The 25,647-nt window shown below is 40.6% G+C and overlaps 3 protein-coding genes across 3 annotated transcripts; 1 reads left to right on the top strand and 2 right to left on the bottom strand.

Annotated features, from left to right (window-relative positions):
• Positions 1-4,506: 4,506 nt before the first annotated feature.
• LOC115688938 (LRR receptor-like serine/threonine-protein kinase FLS2) lies at positions 4,507-8,847 on the top strand. The gene is made up of 2 exons (XM_030614900.2): positions 4,507-7,672; positions 8,309-8,847. The coding sequence occupies exons 1-2, from the start codon at positions 4,540-4,542 to the stop codon at positions 8,641-8,643; spliced, it is 3,468 nt and encodes a 1,155-aa protein (XP_030470760.2). The 5' UTR covers positions 4,507-4,539; the 3' UTR covers positions 8,644-8,847.
• On the bottom strand, positions 8,063-9,949 carry LOC115688939 (uncharacterized). Its single transcript, XM_030614901.2, has 2 exons — positions 9,206-9,949; positions 8,063-8,920 (listed from the first exon to the last, which is right to left on the bottom strand). Exons 1-2 carry the CDS (start codon positions 9,879-9,881, stop codon positions 8,859-8,861), a joined length of 738 nt encoding a protein of 245 aa, XP_030470761.2. The 5' UTR covers positions 9,882-9,949; the 3' UTR covers positions 8,063-8,858.
• A 14,255-nt stretch (positions 9,950-24,204) lies between these two features.
• Positions 24,205-25,249, bottom strand: LOC115688924 (chlorophyll a-b binding protein of LHCII type 1-like). Its single transcript, XM_030614884.2, has one exon. It carries the CDS (start codon positions 25,173-25,175, stop codon positions 24,378-24,380), a length of 798 nt encoding a protein of 265 aa, XP_030470744.1. The 5' UTR covers positions 25,176-25,249; the 3' UTR covers positions 24,205-24,377.
• Between the last annotated feature and the right edge of the window lie 398 nt (positions 25,250-25,647).

The raw sequence follows: 25,647 nt of genomic DNA, 5'->3' as shown, positions 1-25,647 counted from the left end.
TCTTAAGCAAGAGAAGGACAATCTCCCTGCTGAAACAGAGAAGATGTTGGACTGGGCTACTCCGGCACGGTCGGTTTGATAAAAGACTTGAAGGAAGCAGCAAATGCCTGTTCCAGGAACGGACTAGTCGAAGCCACAAGCCAAATAGCACAAAAGCTACTGGTGTTAGAACTACCAGCTTTTTATTTCCAGTTCACAACTGATATACAAGAGCATATTCCAAAGTTCCTTTATGTAAAAACGTTTATGGAATTCTACTATGCAGTGCAAGTCATAAGAGCCCAACTCCTTGGCACTCCAAAATAACAAAGGAACCTGGACATGTAATCCAACGAGATTAGATAAAGGAATTTCCGTGGCTTAGTCCGAGCGTCAGTATTTAATCGTACACGCCCAGCTCCACCAAGATTAGATAAAGGGAGATAGATAAGGGCCGGAAATGTTTGAACTCGAAATCTCTTATTCTGATATCATGAAAAATTTTGTGGAATTATCGTCAACTGTTCTCAAAACTTAGACCGTAAATAAAATGCAAAGTTTTTCTTGCCAATTAAAAAACCTGGAATAACACTGAAGTCGAAACAAGGACATGCAAGAATGACCTAGACAGAAGAATCGATTTTTTTTTTCCGTGAAAAAAAACACAAAATTTTCAACTAATTGAAACTCTCGGGACAATCTAGTGAATTTTTCCTTTTCGTGTACAATATTCTTCACAGCTACCAAACACAAGACAAGAACAAGATGGAAAGATTGCGTAGAGCCGAGTGGCGTGGGTCACCCACCTCGTTGTTTGACTGTAAACATCAATGTTGAAAGATGGATTTGAATTCCACTAATTGGGTTAGGAGGGTGAAACAAATTCATGAAATCCCAATTATTCTCTGTTTAAATTTTAATTATCAACCTGGAGAGTTTTCTTTACTCATCATTGTGACTAAACGAGAGTCGTTGGATCGTTTACATAACGCTGCGGTATCCTTCTCCTCGACCACCTCTATTAACATCTCATTCGATAAATTTAACAGGATTATACTTCTTACCTTTCTCATTAGCATGACTTCTATCATTGTTTCGGGTAACTCGTCCTTACCCTTTAGTGCTTCGACCAAACCTTGAATTGTTAATAGCGCTTCCGTCTTGATGCTCCATAACCCAAAGTTGTTCCTCCCCTTAAACTTATCAATTTTTATTTTCGCTCCAAACATAATTATAACAACAGAATTTCTAAATAATAATTAGACAAGTAAGAGCCCCAAATCAAAATCCAGAAAATCCTATCCTCAAGCTTTGATACCAACTGTTAGGAGCGGTAGCAAAAGTCCAATTCCTTCGTCTGGGGAGATTGCCAAAAGAGAGTTTAAGTGCGAACCAGTCAACATATCCAATTGGATCCACATTCATTCAAAACTAAAGCCAATGAGTTATGGGCCAACTATGATATATTAACTTCTCCGCACTACATCAATTCTCCAATGAAGGGCTTCTGTAACACAACTTATACTTGCATCTCAACAAAAAGAATGAGAAAGAAAAGAAATTTGGGTAATGCTACACGAATAGGAATGCTCCACAGACAGGAAGAAAGAAGGAAGCACACAATTTCACTGCTTCAATTTCGGAGATAATTTGGGTGCTCCAATGAACGGGGAATAAGAGCCAAAAAGAATTTGGGTTTCTTCTTTTGTTTTTAGGGTTATTAGTTTATACCCATATTTTTTTGACAAAAATATCCCTATTCTGATCGTTGGAAATGTCACAGGTTCGTCGGCCGGCAAGTTCAGGTGCTTATTTGAAACTGGTTTAGCCACTTCATGATCTTATTTAATATCCATTCTAGACCCTCTTTTGAGAAAATGACCATACTTCAAGTTTTTATTTGGAATTTTTCCAATTTGGCATCACAAAGTCTGTATTTAAGACAAACCTGTTAGAAGAGCAGAAGGAACTTAATGATGGAGACCCAACAGGCAACACCCTCCTCAAGCTAGGGAAATACAAATCAACAATTGTGGAAGCAAGACAAACTAGTCCCGAAGGAGGATTACTAAGAGAACCCTCAAGAAAGCTTGATCATTGGTAACAGCACCAACCAATTCTGTCCAAGACGCCAACGGCATAAAAGATAGTTAGCACATGAAGGATGACATGTCGGGATAGGATTAAGAAACTCTAATAAAGAGATTCTATCATGAGTATCCGATGATAACAAGAACAACACCGCTAGAAGTGTCGGCTAAAGACAACAAAACAGGAAAAATTCTTATCACAAAATAAGTTAATGATCATGTGCGCTCAATGTAAATCTGCACAAAACATCAGAAAATGCGGCAAAAGGACACTATAAGTGCCATAAATTGTGTACAGAGATCACTTTGGTGCCATAATTTTTTTTCGGATCACTTTGGTGCCAATTTTTTTGAAAAACGATCACTTTAGTGGCAATACTGATATGGCCGCCGGAAATCTGACGTGGCTCTTTTTTTATTAATTTTCGATGCTGACATGGCTCACCGGAAATCTGACGTAGCTCGTCGGAAATCTGACGTGGCTCTTTTTTTGGCCGGAGTCACAAAAGTGATCTCTTTTCCTCCGACTTGGCACCAAAGTGATCCGAAAAAAAGTTATGGCACCAAAGTGATCTCCGTACACAACTTATGGCGCTTATAGTGTCCTTTTGCCCAGAAAATGCAAACAGATTGAAGATAATAGAGGTGACTCTGCATAGAGCACGCAGAAGGAATCCACGACATTGTTTTCCAATAAAACTAGAAGCAACTTCGAAGAGAGGGCGTCATAAAACAATCCTCAGAAGCCACATTATTCTTAGGAACCCCTCCATCAGAAATTCTCTTCAATATTTCTGTTCATAAACTCTTGTACTACTTGTCAAGCGTGTGAATTCTTCTTCCAATAATTCAGTGACTCTGGTGAGGTGTCAATGGTTGTCCTGTAAGTGTGTTTTGATTATGTCCAAGTGTGTTTTAAGTACTGCTTGAGTTGTAATGATGTTTAATATGTTTTAAATAAGGAAAAAAGTCACCTGTGACACATTTACGTTGCACTTTTTTTGTGATATAAAAAACTCCAAATTATGCCCATTGTGACACATTTACCTTAAACATTTTTTTTTTATAATATAAAGAACCTCCAACTTGTACTTATATGATATATTTACCTTCAATCAAGGTTCCGTATGATTTTTCATTTAAAACAATGTCATTTTTATTTCACTTAAGTCACGTAAGCCTCATGCTATGTCAACGATGTTTGTTTTTCGACGTTAATGTAGGCATATTTTTAATGGTTCTTATTGACGGAACTTTGATTGAGGTAAATATATCACATAAATATAAGTTTGGAATTCTTGGTGTCACAGATTTTAATGAAATGGTTCTTCTTAGGAAATAGATTGAAAAGATTTAAAGGACAAGGTAGAATTCCTTAATCTCATAAAGGACAAATTGAGAAAAATACCCACTTCAAAGGCAAAATGGGAAATATCGATGGAGTATTCTTGATTTTAATCCCGTTAATGGTCGTACATAGATTTGTCTCAGGAGTACCGGTTGATAAGAGGTCGATGTGAAGATTAAGATAAGTCTGTTCCTAGTGACCATAACTTAGAATTTTTCGTGAGACGAGCCAAAACTTAAAAAAACAAAAGACAAAACCAGGTCGACCAAAGAATCACAATCTATCCCAATCCATTGGATCAGTTGACTCACCGATGATCCATTCCTTTTTGTTGCCTTGCGGGGACAAAGCATCAAGCGTGACTCAAAAACGAGTCGATCCTCGTCTCTTTGGCCGTCGTTTGCAACTTGCGCAACCTCTCCATCCTCACTGCCTCAGTCAAAGGGGCAAACGCGTATGGTAGGTCACAAGTCTATTGTCTTGTTTTCGCAGTGCAAATGGTTGACTTTGTCCTTTCCCCCCCGCTCTGTCTACCCAACTTGCACATCTAAAGGAATCTTTAATCACGGGTGCAATAAGAAATGTCCCACATAAATTCCAATAAGTTTCGCTTTATGCCATGTTAGTGGTCAAATGTACAAAGGATTTGGTCGACGAGCATGGGAAATTTGATAGGTTTTCTAGAATAAAAAGGGAAGACATGTTTATTTTTCCCATTTAAATAATCCGAGGTGGAGCGAAAAACATGCAACATCTTCTACGGAAAATATGGAAAACAGGAAATTCACATTGTAGTTAGGTGAGTAGGCCAGGTTCTATGCTTTATTCTTTTGGAGATTTGACAATTTTGATTGGTGGGCATGCTATCTTCATCTCCAGCTAGTGGCCAATGGAGTTTTATCACCACATTCAAGTGATCTGGTCAAACTTTCCTACTCATTTCAGTGTCCTAGAACCGCCATTTTTTGTCTTCTTAGCAATGATCTTGGTTTGACCATTTCCAGAAGGAAGACGACTTTCTTTCACATGATTTCATGGCCTCTTTAATTCTTACGTTTTCTGCTATAAAAGGTCCTCACTGAGTGTTTCGGCTCACTCACTTTCAAAGTAGTTCAGGGAAAAATGAAAATGCTCGGTCTTGATTTTGCGATATCCATGACGTTTTTACTACTCGTTCTTCTTCCTTCTCTTTCTCTGGAAACAAACACACAGGTTGAGATTCAAGCACTGAAAGCCTTCAAGAACTCCATCACCAATGACCCATTGGGAGCTGTTCATGATTGGGATGAAGTGAGTCATTCTCACTGCAACTGGTCCGGGATTACATGTGACCAGGTGTCGAAACAGGTCGTGTCCATTTCTTTGGTGGATAAGCAGCTCACAGGAGGCATATCACCATTACTAGGGAACCTCTCAGCCCTCCAGGTTCTTGATCTAACTCTGAATAATTTCACAGGGAAAATTCCGTCGGATCTCGGAAGATGCTCGCAGCTCCTGGAATTGACTCTTTATGAGAACTCTCTATCCGGTCCGATTCCGCGAGAATTAGGGAATCTCAGGAGTTTGCAGTCAATTGATTTCGGCGACAATTTCCTGAGTGGAAGTATCCCCGAAAGTATCTGCAACTGCACATCGCTTTTGGCCCTTGGTCTCAATGGCAACAATCTCACCGGCACGATTCCTGCCAATATAGGAAGATTGACCAATCTTCAGCAATTTCCAGCCTTCGGAAACAACTTGGTTGGTCCTATACCTAGCTCTGTCGGTTTACTGGAATCTCTCCAAGTATTAGACTTGAGTCAAAACCAATTGTCAGGAGTCATTCCTAGAGAAATCGGCAACTTGTCCAATTTAGAATATCTCCAGTTATTTGAGAATGCCCTCGTTGGAGAAATCCCGAAAGAACTCAGCCATTGTACCAACCTTGTCGCTCTTGAATTATACACCAACTCCTTCACAGGCTCCATTCCTCCGGAGCTTGGAAATTTGATTCAAATGAAAAGCTTGCATTTGTATAGGAATAGGTTCAATTCCACCATTCCACCATCTCTATTCCAACTTAAGTCGCTGTCCAGATTAGGACTCTCGGAGAATGATTTGACTGGTAGTATACCTCCTGAGATAGGTTCATTGAGATCTTTACAGGTTCTGACCCTTCATTCCAACAGGTTCACTGGAGCAATTCCTTCGTCCTTAACAAACTTGACAAATCTGACATATTTGACTATGAACTCCAATCTTCTCACAGGTCAGATTCCGAAAAATATTGGTTCGCTTTACAACTTGAAGAACTTGACCCTTTATGACAACCTTCTTGAGGGATCAATACCAGCTAGCATTACCAACTGCACCAGTATTTTAGTCTTAAGTCTCAGCATGAACTATCTGAGTGGAGAAATTCCCCTAGGCTTAGGGAATTTGTCAAATCTGACATTTTTAGCTATTTTTGCCAATAATATATCTGGTCAGATCCCTGATGATCTCTTCAACTGTTCGAGACTTGCTTATCTTGATTTCACCGACAACAAGTTAAGCGGATTCGTAAAACCCAGCATTGGCAACCTGATTAATCTCCGCATTCTGAAAATCATTAACAATTCTTTTGTGGGTGAAATTCCATCAGAGATGGGCAATTTGACCCAGTTACTCACTCTGTCAATGGCTGAAAACAACTTTTCTGGGCCGATTCCTCCAGAAATCTCGAGACTCTCTCTCCTCCAAGGCCTCTCTCTCCATGACAATTCCCTGAATGGCACGATACCTGATGGAATGTTTGAATTGAAACAGTTGACGAACTTGCAGTTGCAGAGGAACAGGTTGATGGGTCCAATTCCAACTTTAATCTCAAGACTCCAGTCACTTTCTCTGTTAAGCCTCAGTGGAAACATGCTCAGCGGCTCGATTCCAAGAGAGATGGAGATGCTGATGCGGCTTATGACCTTAGATCTATCTGACAACAATCTTACTGGCTCAATTCCCAGATCTGTGATTGGAAGCATGAAAAGAATGCAGATATATCTGAATCTTTCACGCAACTCATTGACGGGAATTGTGCCAGATGAGCTTGGTGAAATGGAAATGATACAGGCTATTGATATCTCGAACAATAAACTATCAGGAACCATTCCTAGAACACTCGGTGGCTGCAAAAACTTGCTTTCTCTTGACTTGTCAGGAAATAGACTTTCTGGCCCACTTCCGGTTGAAGCTTTTACAGGAATGGAGTCCCTAACAAGCCTGAATCTTTCAAAAAATGAGATAAATGGGTCACTCCCCAGTGATTTGGCAAAGATGAAGCATTTGAGTCTGCTAGATCTTTCTTATAACCATTTGATGGGCATGATCCCTGAAAGCTTCGGCAATTTTTCTAGCTTGAAGCACCTCAACCTTTCCTTCAATCATCTTGAAGGTCGCGTGCCAGAGAAGGGCATATTTGTTAACATTGATGCATCGAGTTTAACAGGTAATGAAGCTCTCTGTGGAACTGAATTTCTCGGCTCTTGTGACAAGAAATTGTCAAAGAGAACCATACGAATTTTATTGGCTGTGGGGTCTGTCACTGTACTTTGTGCACTAGTTTTGATACTTTCGATCATCAAGTACAAATCGGGCAGAAAAAAGTCACAAGCGCTTGAGAATTCAGAACCACATTATGCACCTGCAATGAACCTCAAGAGGTTTGAGAAGAAAGACCTCGAAATTGCGACTGAATTTTTCGGCAAGGACAATATCATCGGTGCAAGCAGTTTGAGCACTGTGTACAAGGGCCTCTTGGAAGAAGGGAAGGTTGTCGCTGTGAAGAAATTGAATTTACATCAATTTTCCGCAGAATCCGACAAATGCTTCAATAGAGAAGTGAAGATCCTTAGCCAACTGAGGCACCGAAATCTGGTTAAGGTGATCGGCTATGCTTGGGAAAGCGGGAAATTGAAAGCTTTGGTCCTCGAATACATGGAGAATGGGAACTTGGACAGCATAATACATGACGCTCAGATGGATGGGTCGCGGTGGACGCTGTCTAAAAGAATTGACATCTTTATTTCCATTGCAAGCGGGTTGAGTTACTTGCACTCTGGATATGATTTCCCCATAATCCACTGCGACCTGAAGCCTGCTAACATCCTTTTGGATGGAGATTGGGAGGCTCATGTGAGCGACTTTGGAACCGCTCGGATGCTAGGGATTCATCTCCAGAATGGGACTGGCATGACAGCTTCATCAGATTTCCAAGGCACGATCGGCTACATGGCACCAGGTAACATCTTGCTCATACAAGTCAATGACCATGTGATTTAGCCAAAACATCCCAAGTAGCCATTTCATTTTAGTCGAGTTCTGAACATTTCTTGAGCATGATAAGCCCAAAGATTTCACTCTCCTTCGACATCTCACAAGGTAAAAGTATCAAAGCCAACAATCTGCTCCTGCAAGCATATAAGCTGAAATCTAGACAAGTGCTGCGCATAAAACAATATCAGCTGGTATTTAGCTCATTCATTCTAACTCATACTATGATTAATTTGTACACGAAATGAAGATGTGTTATTTTTCTGAGCGATAACTATTAAATCCTCAAGTTATATTTCACTCAATCGACACTGGAGATTCACATAGTAAAAGCGAGTATTTAAGCAAGCAAACCAGATGGGAATAGATATATACTGACTTGTCGGCCATAGAGTTGAAACACAAATCATCAAAGCTGGCATTCAATACGTTCATTCTAATTAGCATGATAATGATTTGCATGAGAACTGAGTAATGTCCTATGATTCCTCCTCCGTCTGAACTCTCTTTCCTGATCTGTTCTGGTGCAATTTCTAAGCCATAAATAACAACTCTTGGCTATCTGTCACTCAATCAGTATATTCTTTTTTCTCCCTTCGGCCAGAATTTGCCTACATGCGAAAAGTCACAACAAAGGTGGATATTTTTAGCTTTGGAACAATAATGCTGGAGCTGCTAACAAGAAGGAGACCGACTGCGCTCACTCAGGAGAACGAATCCCCAATCAGTTTGCATCAACTGGCAGAGACGGTTCTTGCAAACGGAACCAATGGGATTTTCCAAATCTCGGACCCTCTGCTAGCTTCAAATGTTTCCAAGGAGCAGCAGGAAACCATAGAAAAGCTCTTCCAACTGGCTCATCAGTGCACTTCTCCAGATCCGGCAAACCGACCAGACATAGATGAGGTCCTGACAGCCCTTTTAAAATTAAAGGGCTAGGCAAGCTAAAACTTGAAAACTTTTAATGCTATGAGATCTGGAAAGCATTGTAAACAGCATGCTAGTTGACTCCTGCTGGTTCTTGTACTAGCTGAACCAATTATAAAGCAGGATTATGTTCACTTGCTCTTTTTGTCCCCTTTCTTCGTAAATTTTAGCGGGTTTGGCATGACGAAATAAAAGATCTCAACCCAGTCTTGAATATCTTTCACAGTCTAGTTACTTGCATTGTTTATCCTTATCACATCAAAGAATCCAGCTGCTCGTCCTGAGCTTCCTTCATTACAATTAAAAATCGAACTTGAAAATAAGATGGCAATGACAATTAGAACAAAGCTTGATCAGAGAAAAAAGGCCCGGAAACAAGAACTGCGCATATATATCTTCTCATTGCATTGAACTCGAACTCACCCTCCAGAGTATCACATTCCGAAAAACAAGAACTCAACATAAACCGCAACAGAAACTGAGAATTCGTCGCGAAAAACTAAAATGATCACGAGGATCAGCCTCAAACAATGACACAATCTTGTAACGATGGCTCAAATTTCATCTTGTTTACCCCTTTTTCGGCCTGAATCATCAGGACCAGGAGGATCAACACGAAGGAACTCATCAACAGTGGAAGGAAACACCAACCCACCAGAACCGCAACCACCACCCTCGCAAACAGACGCAGCTTTACCCAGAAGCAGATGCACCAACCTCAACGGCTCAACCCTCTCATCCTCACCACCGGCGCCGCCGTTCAAGAAGTACTCAATCCACCGATCCAATCTCTCCGCCTCCTTCCGGCACTTGGGACCCTTCACGCCGGCGACTCGCTCGTAGAACCCTCCAGCGCACCCGCAAACCCCGGCGTCCCCGCAACCCGCTCCCCCTCCGCGAGGTTCCAGCTCGCGGTTCCCCAAACCCAGCATCCGCATCAACCGGTCGATGTCGCCGGCCGAACCGGCGCCGACCTCCGTCGCCGGCGGCGGCGGAGATATGGGCGGAGGACGGAACTGGGGAGAGCAAGAGAGGAACGCTTCTGGTGCTTCGCTGCTATCTTGACGAGGAGGAGGAGGATCGAAGGGTTGGTGGTGGTGGTGGTGGGAGGAGAGAAGGTAAAGAGGGGAGATCGGAGAATGGTCGAGTGATGACGAAGCAGTGCTTTGAGGTGGCTGGTGGCAGCGGTGGTGGTCGAGTTTGAGTCGTTTCTCGACTCGCTTGAGTGAAGAGAAGAAGTTGGAGTGCATCTGATTCAGCAATTTGATAGCAGAGATGGAGAGAAAATGGTTTTGCGGTCGAGAATTGTACCGAGAAGGTGACTCTAACTTTAGGGACGAGTATTGGAACCGGATCGAACCAGATTGAACCGGTCGGTCACTGGCAATTCCCCATTCCTAAAATTTGAAATCGGTGATAATTAGTTCGATTCCCGATTTCAGGTATAGACCAAATCATCCAAATCGGACCGATATTTTTTTTTTTCCTCTCTTTTGTAATTATTATTTTTACAAAATGTTTCTTAAAAGATGATTGGGGGTTGCAAAAGTAGGGGTTACATTTTCTCAAGCCTGAAAGATTCTTTCTTGTTTCCCTTGCGCAAATTTTTGGGGGACAAAAATGCATTGCGGTAAAGAACGGTTGAGAATCTTGTTACTAGTCTTCGTGAAGATCAGTGTTTTTAACTTTAGCTGCGATACGTAGACATTGATTTGATAACTATATGCAAAAGATTTTGTAATTTGTAAACAACAACGTTTATATTTGCATAGAGAAGAGACACTCTCACAATCTTGCAAGGAATAGAAAAAAAGAAGAAAGAAAGAAAGAAAGAAATCACCACCAGATCTTGGACCCATTTGGGAACCGAACCGGACCGGTCGCTCCTATTCGGTCCGATCGGTCCGGTTTCAAGATCAGGTGGGCTAATTTCACAAACTAGGAACAGACTCTACTAGTCTGGTTCCAAATTTCAAGGTGGGAATTGACCTACCCTAAAACTGATTACTTCCAATTGACGTCCCAATTTTTATGTCAAAAACTAGAGTTTTTTTAAAGTTCTAAAAGTTTATTATTGGAGCAGTAAAAGATTTCTAGAAAAATTCAAAAGTAATTTGAATAGTGATGTAGCAAGCAGGGATCACCTAGAGGGGGTGAATAGGTAATCTTAAACAATTTTTATCAAATTATGCGGAAATGAAAGATCACAATTGATTCTGAATAAAATTCAGATTCAAAACAGTTTATATAGACAGTGCTCTTGATGTGCAGTGTGTAAAGTAAGAGATAAGAGATAAAAAAAACTGCACACAAGTTTATAGTGGTTCGGCTTATAGCAAGCCTACGTCCACTCTCCCACGCTGACAGCCTACCGGCTGGATTTTACTATGTAATCAAGAGGAATTACAGCTTCTGAGTGACAGCACTCTTGTGTATGATAAGACTCTTTATCTCACACAGTTACTTTTACAAAGTGTCCCTCAAGATATTAATGTTTGGATCAAGAAAGACAAGAGAAAGGATCGGAGTATGCTCAGACTTTAGACTTGTTGATTCTTGATTCTGTACTTCCTTCTGCTGCTCGTTGATATCCTTAAATACTCCTCAACTTCCAAACTAGCCGTTGGACAGCTTTCAGAGGATCATCTTCCAATCTTCACCTTTTTGGACAGATTTGTATAAAAAGGATTGAGTATCCGTTGGATGACAGATTTTGAATCCCGCTGATTCTGGTCGCCCATATAATCAAAATCTTGGTTTCCATAAGTAGAGCTTTATCCGTTGTAATGCATACTTGTCATAGTATTTGATTGTCAATCAATTATACTGAGATTGAGACAATCAAAACTTTCCTTCTATGAAATCCATACCAGATCACTAGCTGTAATTTTTCGTTCTGAGTTCTGCGTCTGCGTCTGAAGATATTTTGCGTCTGCATCTGCGTCTGAATAACTTCTGCGTCTGCTTTTCAGAACTAAGATTATGTGGGTCTTCAGTAAGATATGAATTTATAAAGTCTGAGAGACTTTTATGTTAAAGTATGAATTTCTCATTATGACAGATTGTAAAGTCTGAAGAGCTTCCTTCTGAGCTTCCAGAATATATATACCTGGAATAAAATGTTTCAGAATGAGAATCAGATTTACAATAACATGAAAAGTTTTGTCAACTTCAAAATCATTAGGAGTTTTCCTCAACAATCTCCCCCTTTTTGATGGTGACAAAACTTTCTTTCAGATTGAATCAATTTGAAAAAATAAGCATATTAAGCGCATTAGGCACAGATTGAGATTGAAAGAGCAAACTCTATTGAGATCTATGTCTTTTTCTTCCTTTGTATATAACCTGCATATGATCTGCATATTCAATGTTAGTATGGCAATTTATCTACATATAATTTCTCCCCCTTTTTGTCATCAGCAAAAAATAATAGATTAAAGCATTGATATAACCATCCAAACAGTCTAACAAAAGGAATAGTTAAAATATTACAGGACCAATTGTGAAAGAAATGGTTTTTAAAGAGAGGGTAAAAAGCAGGCTATTTCTTAGAAGGAGTTCGAACAAGTTGAAAGTTTTCCAAGATGGAGACAGCTTCCTCAATCTTCGAAGAACATTGACCCATAGCATTCTCCATGTTTGTTGAGCTCAGAGTAATAGCTTCCTCAAGTTCTGCTTTGTCCTTTGCTGCCTGAAGACGTTGAGTCTGACTGTTTTCCTCAATAATTTTCTGTAAATTCTTCATGTCTTGCTCAAGTGCAGCTTGTTTTGTCTTTGATTTCTAGCAGAAGGGTTAAGATGGTCTGATTGTCTGAGGGCTATTCTTGGACATTGGCTTGTTCAGTCTGATCAAACCCAGTTTTCACTTCTGATGGAATCTCCCCTTGAAAAGGTGCATGATCTGCAGAAGCATGTGCTTCAGTGTCAAGAGAAGGCTGACTTACATTTGTCCGCGGTGGAGCAATGTATGGTACTATTTGAAGCAGATTAGAGTCTTCAATTGTTGGTTCTGAAACATGAGCAGCAGGTTCTAAAGAAACTTGTTGTCTCTGAACATATTCCTGACAAGCATTTTGTCCTAGGTCAAGATTTTCTGATTCATCTTCTTCATCTATGAGGAGAAGTTTTCGACGTTTTCTGTACACTTGAACAGATCTGGTTGGAATGAAGTCTTCCTTGACTTTCTCTTTTCCTCTGCTACTTCCTTCTTTCTTCCTTGCTGGTCTTCCTCTAGGAGATGATGCTTCAGAATGATCTCCAAGGGTTTCTCTTGGTCTTTGTCCTGGAGTCTCTCTATTTTCTCTGGCAGCAAACTGCTGGAAATTCATTTTGGCTAACATCTTTTCTCCAACAAACATTAGAGGGACAAATGTCTTGCACAATTCATCAGGGACAGAAATGTGCAAATAAACAAATATCCTGGATATTAATGCACCGTATGGAAGCTGACCTTTGTCCTTTAACACAGTTCTGTACATATGAAGAATAATTGTGTGTGGAAGAGAGAATGGGACTGCATTCAAAATTGCCCAAATAAGTTTGACTTCAAATTTGGACAAATCAGTCTTTGATGATGCTTTGGGCCTAAGGCAATTGATAATGATCTTGTGTAAGATCACTGTTTTCTTTGTCAAATCTGGATAAGAAATCGACCTTTTTGAACCTCTGGAAAAGTTTGGATTTTCTGAAGCAACTTTAGAGGCTTCTTCTTCACTGACCTCTATAGGAAGAAACTGACGATGTGGAACCCCAATGATATCACCCAATTGAGCAGCAGATAGTGTATAGTTCTTATGCCCAACAGAGAATTGAATGCAATCAGGGGACAAAATGGACAAGTTAGAGTAGAAATATGCAGTCACTTCTGCATATATATGCGCAGACTGACGGCCGAATTCAGTCAATCCTAACCTGTCAAAATAATGTTCGACAAAAATGCCAGTCTTTTTTAGAAAATCGAAATCAACGCTTCGATGGTTCATGATTCCTCTTGACAGCAACGTTTTATAAAAATCATTATGCTGTCGATTCCTAAAAAGATTGCCTTTCCCTTTCACTCCATAAGCAATCCCCATTTTCTTTTCAAAATGATGAACAAGCCAGGCATCATCATCCTCCCTTATTCTCGAAAAACTAGAATATCGGCTCGGTGACTTAGGGCTTGAGACAGAAGTGTTCTTTTGAGAAGATTCACCAAACTTTGCTTTGCCTTTTTTAGAAAAACTTTTCCTTTGTTCAGAAGTAGAGACATTCTGAAGAGAGGAATATTCTTCCACAAGTTGCAATTCTGACCGAAAGCCATTGTCCTTTAAAGAGGCAAGTAAAACAGATTCGGAAGCATTACCCCTTTTCAATCTTTGGTAAGTTTTCCAAACGTGTTTTAGATCTGTAAAAAAGAAATCTGTTTTACCAGTAGTTCTTTAAGAGGATGCTGGAGGAGTGTCGTTCGAAGAAGTCTGCTTCTCCGATTCTGTCTCTGAATCAGTGATTTCCATGAACTCTGGTGGTCCTGAGTACTTTGAAACTCTGTTATGAATTCTCGATGAACGTCTGTTGGAAGCCATGGATGATCGAGCGAGAATGTTTGGAACAGAAAGTTTTGATCTTTGAGAGGAGGAAAATGGAGAAGGAGACTGTTCTGAGAAGGTGTGAGTCGGAATAGAAAAGGTACGTACTGTTAGGGTTTTATTAAAAAGGAGAGTACAGTTTTTAGAAAGAAAAGACACTTTTAGAAAAAATGAACCAAATATTTAGGAATTTTGGAAGGAGAAACAAAATATTTTGAGCACACTCAATTAATGAAATAAAATTCGAGTACATACCTGATTTAAAAATGTACCAATATATCCTGCCAAAAATATACTCGCCAAAATTTGAATTAAGGACGTACCTTTCATTTGAGTCTGAAATAGACTTTCAGATGGAGGTCATTTGAGTCTGAAAAATTCCTGTCTAACAAATACTTCAAGAAAATGGGTAAGTAATGCATAGTTTATTTCTAACATATTCAAATGAAGACTTATCAAGAGGTTTTGTGAATATATCAGCTAATTGATTCTTAGAATCAATAAATTGAATATTCACATCACCATTCTGAATATGATCTCTAATGAAGTGATGCTTAATTTCAATATGCTTAGCACGTGAATGAAGAATTGGGTTCTTGGTCAAATTGATAGCACTTGTGTTGTCACATTTGATTGCAACACTTGAATCTTCAATAGCAAAGTCTCGCAACTATTGCTTCATCCGCAGAATCTGTGCACAGTAACTTCCCAAAGCCACATATTCTGCTTCTGCCGTGGAAAGTGCAACTGTATTTTACTTCTTTGAGTACCAGGACACCAACATATTCCCAAGTAGTTGACATGTTCCTGAAGTACTTTTCCTGTCCACTTTACATCCAGCTAAATCAGCATCAGAATAACCAGTAAGAGTAAAATCTGAATCTTTGGAATACCAAAGACCTAACATTGGATAAGTTCCAATGTATTTGATTATCCTTTTAACTGCAGAAAGATGTGATTCCTTGGGGTCAGATTGAAATCTTGCACACATACATACACTAAACAATATGTCAGGTCTAGATGCAGTAAGATATAATAATGATGCTATCATGCTTCTATATACCTTCTGATCAACCTTTTTACCATTTTCATCTTTGTCCAGTTTGGATGAATGAGACATAGGAATGTCTGTTTTCTTGCAATTCTGCAATCCAAACTTCTTGACAATCTCCTTTGCATACTTCTCTTGGCAAATGAATGTACCACCTTTGGTTTGTTTCACTTGTAGGCCGAGAAAGAATGTCAATTCGCCCATCATACTCATCTCGAACTCATTCTGCATATTCTTAGAAAATTCTTTGCAAAGCAGTTTGTTAGATAATCCAAAAATGATATCATCAACATAAATTTGAACAAGTAAGAAATTCTTATCTTTTCTTTTAATGAATAAAGTTGTATCAACCTTACCTTTGGTGAAGTCATTCTGCAGAAAGAAGTTACTCAACCTCTCATACCAGGCACGAGGAGCTTGTTTTAGACCGTAAATGGCCTTTTTGAGTTTATAAACCTGATCAGACCTTTTTGGTTCTTCAAAACCAGGTGGTTGTTCCACATATACTTCTTCTTTGATATAGCCATTAAGGAAAGCACTTTTCACGTCCATCTGAAATAATTTAAAGTTATGGAAACAAGCATAAGCTAAAAGTAGCCTAATGGCTTCTAACCTGGCAACCGGTGCATAGGTTTCATCATAATCTATACCTTCTTCTTGTGAGTAGCCTTTTGCTACAAGCCTTGCTTTGTTTCTAGTGACCTTTCTTTTGTCATCTAGTTTGTTTCTGAACACCCATTTTGTTCCAATAACTGGATGATTTTTGGGTCTTGGTACAAGTTCCCATACTTTATTGATTCTGAACTGCTGAAGTTCCTCCTGCATAGCTTCGATCCAGCTTTCATCTGATAATGCTTCACCAATTTCTTTTGGTTCTATTTCTGATATCAACGCCAAGTTGCTCATGTTTTCCTTGTGTTTAGATCTAGTCTTGATACCATCTTCTATTTCTCCAATGATGAGATTCTTCGGATGACTGGATTTATGCTTCCAGTTTTTGGCAAATTTCTCCTTTTGAATTTCATCAGATTCTGAAGGTTCTGATTGAGTTTGCATTGAACCTTCTTTTTCTTCTTCTGCAGATTCAACGATCTTTGGAGATTCTTGTTGACTTTCAGATAACTCTTGAATATTGGGAGATGGTTCAGATTCATCTTTGTGAGTCTGAATATTTTCATCAAACCTCACATTCATTGTTTCTTCCACAGTCTGAGAATTCTTGTTGAAGACTCTGTATGCTTTACTTGTAGTAGAATATCCAAGGAAAAATCCTTCATCTGCTTTCTCATCAAACTTACCAGAGCGGTCATTTGGATTTTTGAGTATAAAGCATTTACAACCAAACACACGAAAATATGAAATATTGGGCTTTCTACCTTTGTAAAGCTCATAGGGGGTTTTCTCAAGAATGGGTCTGAGAAAAGCTCTGTTAATGATATAACATGCTGTAAAAACTGCATCTGCCCAGAAATGAAAAGGAATTTTGCTTTCAATCAACAGAGTTCTTGCCATTTCTTGCAAAGAATGATTTTTCCTTTCCACAACAGCATTTTGTTCTGGTGTATAAGGAGTAGAAAAAATTGTGTTGAAAACCATTTTCCTCACAGAATTCTGAAAAACTTTGATTTTCAAATTCTCCCCCATGATCAGTTTTAATGCATGAAAATGGTATAGCCCTTTTCATTCTGAATTCTTTTTGCAAATTTTGAAAAATATGAAAGTGCTTCATTTTTATGAGCAAGGAAGAACACTCAAATAAATCTTATGAAGTCATCAACAATAACTAAACAATATTTCTTACCACCAATACTTTGTGTTCTGGTTGGTCCAAAAAGATCCATATGAAGAAGCTGCAAAGCACGATTAGTGGAAACATGATGTATAGACTTAAAAGAGCTTCTTACTTGTTTTCCTAGAGTGCAGGCATTGCATAACTTTATTTTCTTGTATTTCAAGTCTGGCAGATCTCGAACCAATTTCTTGTTTGAGATTTTTGAGATTTGTTTCATACTGATATGCCCCAATCTTCTGTGCCATAGATCTTCATCCTCTTTGATTGAGATCAAGCAATGAGTGAAGTTTGGATTGACATCTAGAAGATAAATATTGCCATGTCTTCTTCCTATGAATGTTTGAGAGGAATCTTTGCTTGTTCCTGAGCATGTATCTTCTTGAAAATTGATTCTGAAACCTGTATCACATAGTTGGCTTATGCTTATCAAGTTGTAGTTGAGTCCCTTTACCAACGACACATCATTGATTGTGAGTCCTCTAATTTCAATTGTTCCTTTGCCAACTATCTTTCTTTTGTTATTTCCTCCAAAGGAAACTTTTCCACCATTCAGACTTTGTAGTTCAACGAATATGCTTGGATCTCCTGTCATGTGTCTAGAACATCTACTGTCTAAGTACCACTTTCTTTTTCTCTTTGTGGTAACCTGCAAAAATCACAACATCTCAAGTTTTCTTTGGTACCCAAATCTGTTTGGGTCCTTGAGAATTAGTATAGGCTGTCTTAACAAAGTCTCTTTGAATAGGTCTCCAGACCTTAGGACATTCATTCTCAAAATGTTGTGGATCTCCACATTTTGAGCACTTGAGTGCACTTCGGCCAACAGGTTTAACAAAATTCCTTTTGAAATGATTTTTATAAGCTTGTCAAGGAGGTCTTTGCCTTAATCTCTCCTTGACTTTTGGAAAATCAATTAAGCTATCACTTTCCTTCACAAATCCGAGACCAGATTTGTTGTAGTAAGGAATTTGTATAGAAAGGATATGCTTCAAGGTTTCTGAACCTTTTGAAAACTTGGAAATAATTTCTGAAACTTGCTTTTTCAAAACAGTATTTTCTTTGAAAAGAAAATTTCGAGTTTCCTTGATTTGATGAAATTCTTTTTGAAGGAAATCGATTTTTTCTTTTTGTGAAACATCCTGTTGCCTCAGTGATGAATTTTCCTTTTTCAAAGAAGAGATTCTTTTAAGAGCAGCCTTAAATTCAAAGCATAATTCATCAATGTAATTTGACACTTCAATAGGCATTTCAGAATGCTTTACCTCAATCTCAACTTTAGGATCGAAATACGAATACGAGTCGAGTCAGTCGACTTAGCCATCGACGATATCTTCATCATTGTCTTCACATTACGTATCACTCCTGGGTTTACGCTTTTAAGGCTTTCTTTGCTTTCTCAAACTTGGTCTTCTTTTTGAAAGTGGACAATTTGGCTTAATATGTCCACGTTTCCTGCAATTAAAGCAAATCACCTCCTTTGACTTTTCTATTTCATCAATAGTCTTCTTCTTCTCAAAAGGCTTCCTCCCTTTGAGGTTTCTTCCTTTGATTTTCATCTTCTTGTACTTCTTTATAAAAAGAGCCAGTTCTTCATCGTCAACATCTTCATCTTCAGAATCTGCATCAGAATCAATGTTAGTTTTTAATGCAATTGATTTTTTACCTCTGGATTCATTCTCCTCATTTCGTTGCTCAGTCTCATATGATTGAAGAGTTCCAATTAACTCATTCACTGATAAAGGCATGATCCTTTGTGTTTCTCGAAGCGATGTTTTGATATTATCCCACTGCTTTATCAGTCCTCTCAGTAGTTTGTTGACTTTCATCGCATCTGAGACTGGTTGTCCTTGATACGCAAGACCGTTTACTATGTCGCAAACTGTCATACATATCGAATGATTCTTCGAGCTTCATTTTGAAGGCTTCATATTGACCAAGCAATAGATTGATTTGAGTTTCCTTGGCTCGACTGTTCCTTCATAAGTAGTGTAGAGAGTGTCCCAGATTTCCTTTGCTTTGATTCACAAGAAGCAATTTTTTATATTCAATAGGTGATAAGGCACAATAGAAAGAATAAATTGCTTTGGAATCTAAGGTTTCTCTTTTGGATATCTCAGTTTGAGATAATGGACGATCTGCTGCTTTGCTTGCATCTGCCTTTTCTTTTGAATCAGAAGATTTTGGTTTGACTCCTCTGATGATGACATCCCATTGCATGTGATCAATTGACTTTATGAATGCCTTCATCTTATTCTTTCAGACACTATATTCCTTGCCATCGAAATATGGTGGTCTATTGTTGTTTTGTCCTTCAATGAGACCTGGAGCACTCAAGCTAGCCATAAAGATCATTAGCTCAGAAGTAAAACACTTCAATAACCGAGCAACCTGCTCTGATACCAATTGATGTAGCTAGCAGGGATCACCCAGAGGGGGATGAATATGTGATCTTAAACAATTTTTATCAAATTATGCAGAAATGAAAGATCACAGTTGATTCTGAATAAAATTCAGATTTAAAATAGTTTATATAGACAGTGCTCTTGATGTGCAGAATGTAAAGTAAGAGATAAGGAATAGAAAAACGCACACAAGTTTATAGTGGTTCGGCTTATAGCAAGCCTACGTCCACTCTCTCCACGCTGATTGCCCTACCTGGATTTCACTATGTAATCAAGAGGAATTACAACTTCGAGTGACAACACTCTTGTGTATGATAGGACTCTCTATCTCACACAGTCACTCTTACAAAGTGTCCCTCAAGATATTAATGTTTGACTCAAGAAAGACAAGAGAACGGATCGGAGTATGCTCAGACTTTGGACTTGTTGATTCTTGATTCTGTACTTCCTTCTGCTGCTCGTTGATCTCCTTAAATACTCCTCAACTTCCAAACTAGCCGTTGGATAGCTTTCAGAGGATCATCTTCCAATCTTCACCTTGGACAGATTTTTATAAAAAGGATTGAGTAGCCGTTGGATGACAGATTCTGAATCCCGCTGATTCTGGTTGCCCATACAATCAAAATCTTGGTTTCCATAAGTAGAGCTTTATCAGTTGTAATGCATACTTGTCATAGTATTTGATTGTCAATCAATTATACTAAGATTGAGACAATCAAAACTTTCCTTCTGTGAAATCCATACCCGATCACTAGCCGTGCTATTTTTCGTTCAGTTCAAGGCCTGCTGGCTCAAGATATTTTGCGTCTCGCATCCGTGTCTCGAATAACGCCTCGTTGCTCGGCCCGAATAACTTCGCTCGTCGCTTTCGTGAACTAAGATTATGTGGGTCTTCAGTAAGATATGAATTTATAAAGTCTGAGAGACTTTTATGTTAAAGTATGAATTTCTCATTATGATAGCTTGTAAAGTCTGAAGAGCTTCCTTCTGAGCTTCCAGAATATATATACCTGGAATAAAATGTTTCAGAATAAGTATCAGATTTACAATAACATGAAAAGTTTTGTCAACTTCAAAATCATTAGGAGTTTTCCTCAACAAATAGTGCTAGAGAGAGAGAGAGAGAGAGAGAGAGAGAGAGAGAGAGAGAGAGAGAGAGAGAGAGAGAGAGAGAGTTGTGGTTGTCATAACGATGCAACCATAGCCAGCACGACATCGAGAGTGAACTTCCGAGAGGCGCACACTGCGTTAGTTTAGATGCGGTGCATTTCATGCATGGGGATTTGATGACTACCAATATCTTGGTAGGACTGTAACGACAACCTCAACAATCTCAGACTTTTAAGTCACGATAAGTACTTCAATCCGAACATTTTGTAGCAAGTATCAAATTCTCGTGATAACACCCAGGGAACGCCGCTAGCACTGACTGTCCCTTCCTGCTAATTTATAAATAAGAAGACCACAACCGATGTTACCCAATGCAAGAGATTCTTCGGTAGAATTGATGAAGAGCTAAATCAAGCTTAAATTATGGTCTAAATCCCATAATAAAAAAAGGATTGATACTACGAAAAACTCTAAACTAGTACATCTGTGACAAATTTACCTCAAACTAATTTTTTGACCACTAATAGCCTCAACCTAATACACCTATGACAAATTTACCCCAAACTAATTTTTTTGACCACCAAAAACGCCAAATTGGTATATTTCTGACAAATTTACCTTCCATTAAATTGAATCAATACCACGAAAAATGGCAAACTAGTATATTTGTGACAAATGAATGGTAAAACTCCAAACTGGTACACCAGTCAACTGTCACGTGCCATCCAACTCAGAAATTTGATGGTAAAATTGAACGGAAACTAATAAAAAAAATTTGTCAAAAGTATACCGGTTTAGAGTTTGTTATGGTTAAAAAAAATTAGCTTTGGGTAAATTTGTCATATGTATCAATTTGAAGTTTTTCGTGGTATTAACTCTAAACAACAAGAATTGATATATGAGTTTTATGGTCAAAGATGCTTTTCGGGTCCCTTGGGCTAGTTAGGCTTAGACTGCTGGGATAAACCTTAGAAAGAGAAATGCTAGTTATACTAACATTTGGTAATTCATTTGGAGGATATCATTTAGTTTTATAAGTTTATTTTCATTTCAAAATTTACCATACACAAGAACAACATTATTGTACTTATATTATATACATTATTTATTCCATACTATTATTATTCAATAGATACCAGGAGTTAAAAATTACAAAGTCTAAGGCTGCGAATGACAATCATTCTGTTTTAGAAATCAATTTTTGGCCAGAAATAGATATTTATGTTTATGTTCCTGGACGAGTTCCTGAGCAAAAAAATACGTTTGATAACGACACAAAATTTTTGTTCCCGAAACAAAATTTTGTTTGATAACGGCACAAAATTTATCCCTTTCAGGTGGCTGGCAAGTGGACGGTGAGCGGATGGTGGTGGCAGGTGGCTGGCAAGCGAACGGCGAGTGAATGGCGACGGCAAGTGGTTGGCAAGCGGACGACGAGCGGATGGCGGCGGCAGGCGGCGAACGGTGGCAACAAACGACAGGCGGTGGGGGGAGGCGTCGGTGGACGGCGCGGCCACGGGGGATGGGATGGCGGTCGGCGTCAAGCAACCGAGGTGGGAGCGGGCGGGGCGGTGGCGGGAGGGGGTGACCAGCGAGAGAGGAGGCGGACGGTGGTAGCGAGTGGTGGCCGGTGGGGGGCGGCCAGCGAACGGCGGCGTGCTGCTAGTGCAAAGGACGGTGACTAGAGACAAAGCAGAGCGGGCAACGACCACCATGAAGGGGGGAGGGAGGGCGGGAGGGGAGGGTGGATGGTGGCAGCAGAAAACAGCGGCGAGAACAACGGACAGGTACAAAACGGATGAGGAGCGTGGAGAGGAGCAGCGGCGGAGTGCCCACAAGAGGAAGAGAGCTGGCGGGGAAGCGGCGGCGACCGCAGGTCGACAAGTGGGAGGAGGCGGCTAGCGGTGGGGAGACGGTGGCTAGCGGACGGCGGAGGTAGACGGCGAATGGCAAGAGGCGGTGGCCGGCAAGTGGGCGGTGATGGTGGTGGGTGGGCGATCGACTAGTAGCGAGGGCGAGCGATGAGACAAATTTTTATTTCTCAATTTTGTTCCAAATATAGAAAAGTAGAAAATTGTTACTTCTCATTTCTGTTCCAAATCTATTTCTGAAATAAAAAATTTGTTCCAAAAATTGAAAAATGAAATTGCGTTATCAAACGGATTCCTGTTCCAAACTTGTTTTTAAAGTCCTAAGGGCATGAATGACAACATTTCTCTTCTCGGCCCTATTTATAGCTAGAAATTAAAAAATTTATTTCTATTTTCCGAGCGAGTTTTTGAGCAAAAAATAACGTTTGATAACGATATACAATTTCTGTTCCGGAATAGAAATTCATTTGATAACGACGCAAAATTTCTATTTCTGCCGGTTGGTGAGCGGTGGCGACGGAGGGTTGGCAAGCGGTGGTAGCGACAGGCGATAGCAGATGGCTGACCAACGGCTGGCAAGCGGTGGTGGTGACGGGCGATGGCGGATGGCCGGCGCCGAGCGGCGATGGGGGGCGACGCGAGCACGGCGGTGGCGAATGCTAGAGGGGCGTGAGGCGGCGGACTACCGGCAGCACCAGGCGAAGCAAAGCGGCGTGGCGGGGCGATACGCCGGAGCGGTGGAGACTGGCAGCGACGCGCGATAGCGCGACGGCGGGCGGCAAGGCCGGCCGGGCGGCCGACGCGGCGGCAGTGGCGAGCGTGGCGGCAAGGAACAAGTGGGCGGCAAGGAAGAGTAATATAAGAGAGTTGTTATTTCTGTTCCAAATCTATTTCTGGGCCAAAATTTGTCCCATAAATAAAAAAAATAAAATTATTTTACCAAACAGATTTCTGTTCCAAACATGTTCCTGGGTACAAAAAAAAAAGAAAAAGAAAACAGAACGGTTATCATTCGCTCCCTAATTCTCCTCCGCCTCTTCAATACTTCTACGTCAGAGAAGAATAGAGGTGTAAATGGACTTATTAGATAGATAAATTCGATTCAATCGTATGAAAAGTTTGATGTCTACACTCCTACGTCGAGGACGAAAGATGCAGACCCGATTAGTTGGTGTATTGATAGTGAAGGGCTTTTTCGCATTTCACTCGAATACCAAATGCAGGCGGTCCTTCAAATAGATCCCAAGCTAATATGGAAAGATACGATAATACAAATGGCGACATGTCAAATCGTAAGTATTGCTTATTGAAGCAAATATACATCATCTAACAACTCATCATACTCAAGATGGTTGTACAGAAACCAACTGAAGTTTGGAAGTTAGATTGCAATTCGATTTGTGGAAGAAATATGAAGTAGACGAAGAGTGTCACGTCTAACATATTAGTCAACAGAGCGAGGGTCTTTTTTAACATGTTTTGTTTGCTTATGGAAGACGCCATCGCGCTTTTATTGTCGCAAAGAATAAAGGATTGTTTTGTTTCGACAGCAGACCCTGCGCCAGCAAATGTCTTCCTTCTTGCAACCAGATATAATTTGGAGAGAAGTTGATAAGCTTCGTTTGGTTGAGGTCACGACTCACAACTCAAACGTCATTCGAGTTTGGGGCAAGCCGAGGATCGCTCGTCTGACAGAAAGCTTTCGAGGATGGCGTTTGCAGATAAATCTATGAATCTTAAGCGGCAGATAATGAAGGAAAACAAAGAAGAAACGTGGGAGTTGAGTCGAAAAGGGAAGGAAGATGATTGAAGATATCACTCAAGCTAGCAGCAATCCATGTAATTCACACTTTTGAAAGTATCGTTGCCAACCAAATCCACATCACATTAATGAAATGCCAATCCCACTCAAGACTCTCAATTGAAACCAAACTGTATTTATCATCCTCACGCTCACTTTCCAGGGACGAAGTTGGTGGCATAGGCCCAAGCATTGTTGTTGACTGGGTCAGCAAGGTGGTCAGCCAAGTTCTCCAATGGACCCTTTCCTGTCACAATGGCCTGCACGAAGAACCCAAACATGGAGAACATGGCAAGCCTGCCGTTCTTGATCTCCTTCACCTTGAGCTCAGCGAAGGCCTCGGGGTCATCGGCCAGGCCCAATGGGTCGAAGCTCCCACCGGGGTAGAGTGGGTCAGTGACCTCACCGAGCGGGCCGCCGGCAATACGGTAACCCTCGACGGCTCCCATCAGGATGACCTGGCAGGCCCAGATGGCAAGGATGCTCTGAGCGTGGATCAAGTTGGGGTTGCCTAGGTAGTCGAGCCCACCCTCGCTGAAGATCTGGGCCCCGGCCTTGAACCACACGGCCTCACCGAACTTGACGCCATTGCGGGCGAGGAGCTCAGGGAAGACGCACCCCAGGGCACCGAGCATGGCCCACCTACAGTGGATGACCTCAAGCTCGCGGTTCTTGGCGAAGGTCTCGGGGTCGGCTGAGAGCCCGGCGGTGTCCCACCCGTAGTCACCGGGGAACTCACCGGTGAGATAGCTCGGGGGCTCGCCGGACAATGGGCCTAGGTACTTGACTCGGTCCGGGCCGTACCACGGGGTCCCGGATGGGACGGGCCTGGAGAAAGTCTTCCTCATGGAGACTCTCCCGTTGCCGAGGAGGTTGGGAGTGGAGGGGGAGAGCTTCACCGCCTGTCCGGCGAGTGATGGGGAGGAGAGAGCCATGGTGGAAGCTGCCATTGTTGAGTTGGATTGGAGAGGCTTGATGTGTGTCTAGTGTTAAAAGAGAGTTGAGGTGGAGTGGTGATGGCTGTTTGGGCTTCGTTGGGGCTGTATAAATACATGATTGCATAAGAGAGGGTCCTTATCTTAGAGATCTCTATCTGAATTCCTATTGGCCTGCGTGCCTTTGGAATTTCGATTTTGTCTATCTACATGGCGCTCTCTACTCCACAGACCACACCTTCGGATCCTCTTATTTTATTTTTTATTCGTGGGGAGTTGTATCAAGCAGTGGAGAAATTTCAGAGATAATTTTTGTAAATTCAGATTTTTCCAACCAATGGGAGGATGCCAACTGGGGCAATTTGGATAACCCTATCTCTGCATGAAATTCAATGTTCATCAAGTGGGATCGCCCCAGCTTCTTGGTTATAGAATTCTTGTACCTACAAGAATATCCCCCACCAAAATGATCATGGAAGGACGTTGA

This window comes from Syzygium oleosum, unplaced genomic scaffold (assembly GCF_021117445.2).
Source record: "Syzygium oleosum isolate NSW1041296 unplaced genomic scaffold, Sole_v2.1 Sole_v2.18, whole genome shotgun sequence".
In the NCBI taxonomy this organism is placed as follows: domain Eukaryota; kingdom Viridiplantae; phylum Streptophyta; class Magnoliopsida; order Myrtales; family Myrtaceae; genus Syzygium; species Syzygium oleosum.
This window is presented reverse-complemented; position numbering and strand designations above follow the sequence as displayed.

Coding starts and splice junctions, on each gene's coding strand:
- LOC115688938 (XM_030614900.2), top strand. CDS start 4,540: ATGAAAATGCTCGGTCTTGATTTTGCGATATCCATGACGTTTTTACTA. Junction 7,673..8,308: donor GATCGGCTACATGGCACCAG/GTAACATCTTGC, acceptor CCCTTCGGCCAG/AATTTGCCTACATGCGAAAA.
- LOC115688924 (XM_030614884.2), bottom strand. CDS start 25,175: ATGGCAGCTTCCACCATGGCTCTCTCCTCCCCATCACTCGCCGGACAG.
- LOC115688939 (XM_030614901.2), bottom strand. CDS start 9,881: ATGCACTCCAACTTCTTCTCTTCACTCAAGCGAGTCGAGAAACGACTC. Junction 8,921..9,205: donor TGATTCAGGCCGAAAAAGGG/GTAAACAAGATG, acceptor ATTGTAATGAAG/GAAGCTCAGGACGAGCAGCT.